Source organism: Priapulus caudatus, unplaced genomic scaffold (genome assembly GCF_000485595.1).
Source record: "Priapulus caudatus unplaced genomic scaffold, Priapulus_caudatus-5.0.1 Scaffold1836, whole genome shotgun sequence".
Lineage (NCBI taxonomy): Eukaryota > Metazoa > Priapulida > Priapulimorpha > Priapulimorphida > Priapulidae > Priapulus > Priapulus caudatus.
The window spans coordinates 78,395-83,515 of NW_014578897.1; the positions used below are offsets into that span (position 1 = coordinate 78,395).

General features: G+C 48.9%; 1 protein-coding gene across 1 annotated transcript in view; it reads right to left on the reverse strand.

Moving 5' to 3' along the window:
- LOC106817714 overlaps positions 1 to 4,861 on the reverse strand; it is a 17,256-nt gene extending 12,395 nt beyond the window's left edge. The window contains exons 1-2 of the mRNA XM_014822403.1: positions 4,772 to 4,861; positions 4,229 to 4,432 (exon numbers count right to left, since the gene is read on the reverse strand). Of these exons, the coding sequence (XP_014677889.1) occupies positions 4,229 to 4,432; positions 4,772 to 4,861 (294 nt within the window). The remainder of the gene's footprint in view (positions 1 to 4,228; positions 4,433 to 4,771) is intronic.
- Between the last annotated feature and the right edge of the window lie 260 nt (positions 4,862 to 5,121).

Genomic DNA, 5,121 nt, shown 5'->3' on the forward strand with positions numbered 1-5,121 from the left:
GAGAGAGAGAGAGAGAGAGAGAGAGAGAGAGAGCGAGCGAGAGAGAGAGAGAGGAGAGATTATGTGGCGTCGTGAGGCAGCAGACGAAAGACGAAACGATCCGAGCGCCTATCGTAATATTAAAGAATTCACTGCTAACTTTGTGTAGCATCTTCTTCTAACAAAACCTTTTTATATATATATACAATGGCAACATCCAACCAGCAAGCTAAATCCACGTGGGGAAACTCAGTAGAGCTGTGTCCCGTAGAGGCTGTCCAGGCCTCATCTTCACACATGTAATATTAAAGAATGTGGTTAAGGCCGTTTTCGTAATTATCTCTGCTAATCTATAAACGCCACCGCATGCGGTACATTCTTTCAAGAGCGTATAAAGAAGGATATACGTATCTAAGGATATACATATATACGTATATATACTAAGAATAATATACGTATATAAGGATATACGTATATATACGTATCCTTCTTTATACGCTCGTGATTCTTTCTTTCTTCCGTCTCGCAACACTAGCAATATTTGTGCCTGATTACGGGCAGGAAGGAACACCTGCAGCGAAGAATCGTATAAACAACAACGTCGATATGCAATATATCTGCAATGATGACAATCATCTCTCACGCCATGCAAAGGAACAGTACTGTTCGTGCGCTTTCTCGAAATCAACGTCAACATGGTATCACGCAGGAAGCTCGTGTAGCCGGTTATATGCTGGCGACAATCTACATGTGACATTACGAACAAGACGCGTCTTCGTCGGCACCCTGTGCTCAACTTCCGAAAACTGTAAACAGCAGGGGCCCGTTGTCAGAAGCAAAATTGGTCTTAACATTAGTCTTAACATTAACTTTTTCTCTTAGGCCGTTGACAGAAACGCTGCGAAGTTACGAGAATGAAAAATCGTAGCAGATTTCCTGATAACAATACGAAACAAAGTGATGTCGACGGTCTAGGAGAAATTGTAAATGTTAAGACTAATGTTAAGAATAATTTTGTTTCTGACAACAAGCCCCTGGAACAGAAGCGCACGGATGCGCGCTTCTTTGCCTACAAGGAAATGTAAATAGACGAAGAAGTAAGGTGGACGACTTTATCCTTCTATGCAAGTTAAGTAAATATCACGACTCACAGTCAGTCTTTTAATTTCTCTCTGCTTCTGGCAGCTGTGGTGGTGTGATCAGTGATTTTAAACAAAAAATCGCCCACGATATAGGACAGAAAATCCACGGGGGCAGGTTTGAATGACACTGGCGTTAACACTGGAATTTATAATTATAATTATTAATATAATATAATTATTAATTATTATAATTTAGAATTATAATTATTTAACCATTAAAATTTGGGAAAAATCCAATGCTCTTTACGATATTTCTGACAAGGATTTAAGAAAAAAAAAGATTTGGAAGTTTGGAACAAAGAAAAAAAAGGGTAGGGTTACGCTTAGCAGTATCCAGCGTTCTAACAACGATGCGCGCAAGGACTAACCATATTCATGTTGAAATTCCATTCACAGTGAAATGCCCAGTTGTGCATGAGAGAGCAGACCTGACGTTCGTTTCACGCATAATGCCACAGGTGAGTTCAGGAATAGGTGTGTTTATGCTTTGGACACGTTATGGTGCAGCGGATGCGCGAATAAAAATGGGCACAATACGCACTTTTAAGTAGAATTGTGAAAATTTGCAGACGTATACTACATACGTCTGAGTCTCAAAGGTTCTGAGGATTTTCTGATATAGTGTCAATTGAAAACGCCGTCTGCTATATTCGTTCCAGTGCGATGTAGGACCCTTCCATTTTTCACAGCCTTCGATAGCAGCGGAGACTGCCGCTAACGCCTTGAATGATATAGACAGACCAGCGAAAACTTCACGTCCGAGGAAGCCGCCATATTTGTGATTCCTTGTTTTTTTAGTTCAATCGACCGTTGATTACTAACTACCTCGCGTGGATGGGAGGAGGGTGAGGTGGAGGAGGGTGAGGTGGAGGAGGGTGAGGTGGAGGAGGGTGAGATGGAGGAAGGGTGAGGTGGAGGAGGGTGAGGTGGAGGAGGATGAGGTGGAGGAGGGTGAGATGGAGGAGAGTGAGGTGGAGGAGGGTGAGGTGGAGGAGGGTGAGGTGGAGGAGGGAGTACTACATAGGAATTTCGGAATGCCTTCAATAGCATCCGCGTATTAGCTGGCGTTGAGCTGTCTAACGCACGGATGGTGATGCCGTACGGGCTAACCGCTCTCACTGTCACGTCTGCGGGTATATACTGGTGCGAAATCTGAAAAAAGCTGGGGCGGCCAAACAGATGCCGCCTCGACCCAAGCACCACACCCTCACCGCAGGCAACTCGGCAGCAGCAAAGTTCAAGTGCGGTTACGGCGGCGTTTGCACATCGGCCTGCCATCGGCCTGCCATCGGTTTCACATACCTACTCATCGTCACAGGCACTTGGAGCGTTTCAATAAAATAGAATGTTAAATAAATACGAAATCTATTTACTACCAAAGTCTTAATGTTTCTCTACTCTCTTTCACCTATTATTGCCGACAACTTCCTGTAAATGCCGTCGAAATGCTCATCTGCAAACACACGCTGGCCGCCATTGCTGCCGCTGCACACTGACACTTAAATATAGTACAAGACTTTGGTAGTAAACAGATTTCGTATTTATTTAACATTATATTTTATTGAAACGCTCCAAGTGCCTGCGCTCATCGTGTTCCTTGGGCGTACGCCTAACACTGCATAATACTGCGTTATAACAGACGAGCGCATAAATTACATTGCTCCGACGCACGTGCGTGTGCGCGACATATAGTGTCGATGACGCTAGAACTAGCGTCATAACCCGTACGACTAGGATTGTAAATTTAATATGGGCCGTTAAGTTGCGTCCGTAAACGCACGCCGCTTTACGAGTTGACTGACTCACATTCGCTCGCGTTCCCGTCGACTTCATTCAGCTTACGCAACCCACTATACTAACTCACTAATTAGACTGTATGATAAAATTTATGTTTGATCGCCGGCACTGGGATTATAACCAAAACCGGACAAGCATTATAAATTTAATATTAATAGGTCGGGAATCAATACAGCCGGTCGTAGCTGCATCACGCTGCCTCTCATTCCGTCTCGCTACAAGAGCATCTATACATTCTACACTAATTGCGACCCTCGTGTTTCCGCGCATAATATATGTAAATGCGAAAAATGCTGGTAATGCGGTAATTTGCTGTAGTTCAGTGATGGCAGATGCACGCAAGCATCGTGAACGCTGCTGCTGAAGTGAGCATCGATGTATGACCGCACTAGTACTGATGAAATGTTCTAAATTCAAGCCCGAGACTTACATTACCCCGTCACTTCGATGCGTTTTTTTCTTAGAATGTCGCAGATTCGCATCGTGTTTCCGTGGAAACCAAAGGAAAGGAAATCCATCTTGGCTAGATAGCTATGCTCCCCTATTCGATATCGCAGCTGGGTCAATGAAGCTAGACCAGTTTGTTACGTGTGCACCTAAAAACGTCGATTTGGGCCGCACTTAAGCTTAATTAAGTTATAATAAAAGTTAAGAACATCCGATCGTAATTATTATTGGGTAGAAGTGCCTGCCAATCATGTCAGGTGAATTCAACCTTATAGAAAGGTTTCCTATCTTCCGATCTAGGCCCGTCCCCTCCCGCCTGCATGTGCCATTCCCGCAGGGATTTGGCCACAAGCAGTCACATTGTAGTTGTCAGACACCAGCTGGTGTTTTCCGCAGCAACCAAACTCGAAGACTTCCCATAAAAAATAGGAAGCTTTGAAGAAAGCTTTCCAATCCCCCACCAAGACACAGATATATAGAAAGTTTTCCTGCGCCTCTCAGAAACAGATATATAGTAAGCCTTCCTATCCCCCCATAATCTCCCCATCAAAATAAATATAGAGGAATCTTCCCAATCCATCACCACGCTCCTTCCCCCCTCTCTCCCATACCTCCCTCCCACTCAACTCCCCTACTCCTTCCTTACCCCACTTCCCTACTCCCTCCTTGCCTCCCTCCTCACCCCACTCTCTTCTCCCTCCCTCCCTCACTCCTTACTCCACTCCCCACCTCCTCAACTTCATCCTCCCTCCCACCACCACTCCCTCCCTCACTTCTCCACCACTCCTTCCCTCCCTCCTCCCTCCCTCCCTACCTCCTCCACTCTCTTCCTCCCTCGTACGCTACCATCAGGCTGCACTCACCTTGTACTCGCCGGTGACGAGCTGCTCCTTGACGACCTCTAGCTGCGCGATCACCGCGGTGACGCGTCGCACCGCATCCTCGCAGCTTCCCTGCAGCGCCGCGCTCAGCGTCGCGCGACCCACCACCACCAACTCCGTATCGTCGTCCGCGCGCACCGTGATGTCCGGCAACGGCGGCGCCACCGTCTCGCGCCGCGCCACCAGCTCCTCGGCGAGCCCGCAGGGGGCGCCGCCGTCACTCCCGCCTCCGCCGCCGCCGCCGTTGCCGCCGCCGCCGTCGTAGTTGCGCGTGAGTCGCTTGAGAACGTCGATCATCGACTTGCGAGGCTTCGCGCCGACCCCGACCCCCGAGGAGGCGGCGGCGGCGGCGGCAGCGGCGGCCCCAGCGCTGGGCTCGGACCCCGAGGCACTGTTCGACGTGCGGTGCGAGTCGACCGACTCGGAATCGTCCGAGTCCTGGTCTGAGCGCAGGCTGCTCAGCAGTCGCTGCTTCTTGTTGGTGATTGGACGGTCGGCGGCGGCGGCGGCCGGCGGGCTGCCTGCGTCGTCGTCGTCGTCGTAGCGACGCGTGCGCGGCTCGGCGTTGTCGTAGCGACGCGCGCGCGCTTCGGCGGCGGCGTCGCCGTCACTCATGTCGCTCGCGTTGTTGTTGTCGTGGTCATCGTCGTTGCCGTTTTCCACCGCCGCCGCCATCGTCTTCGTCTTCGTCGTTGTCAATATCTGGCTGTCCTTAGAGAGCTTCATCGGTTGGCTCTTACGCTTGGATGACATTCTGCAATGAGAGATGCGAGAGTGCAAATGAGAATGCAGGCAATGCCACCTAGTGTACTCGCATGTGAGCAGCGCCACCTAGTGTACTGACACGTGAGCAACGCCACCTAGTGTAATGACGT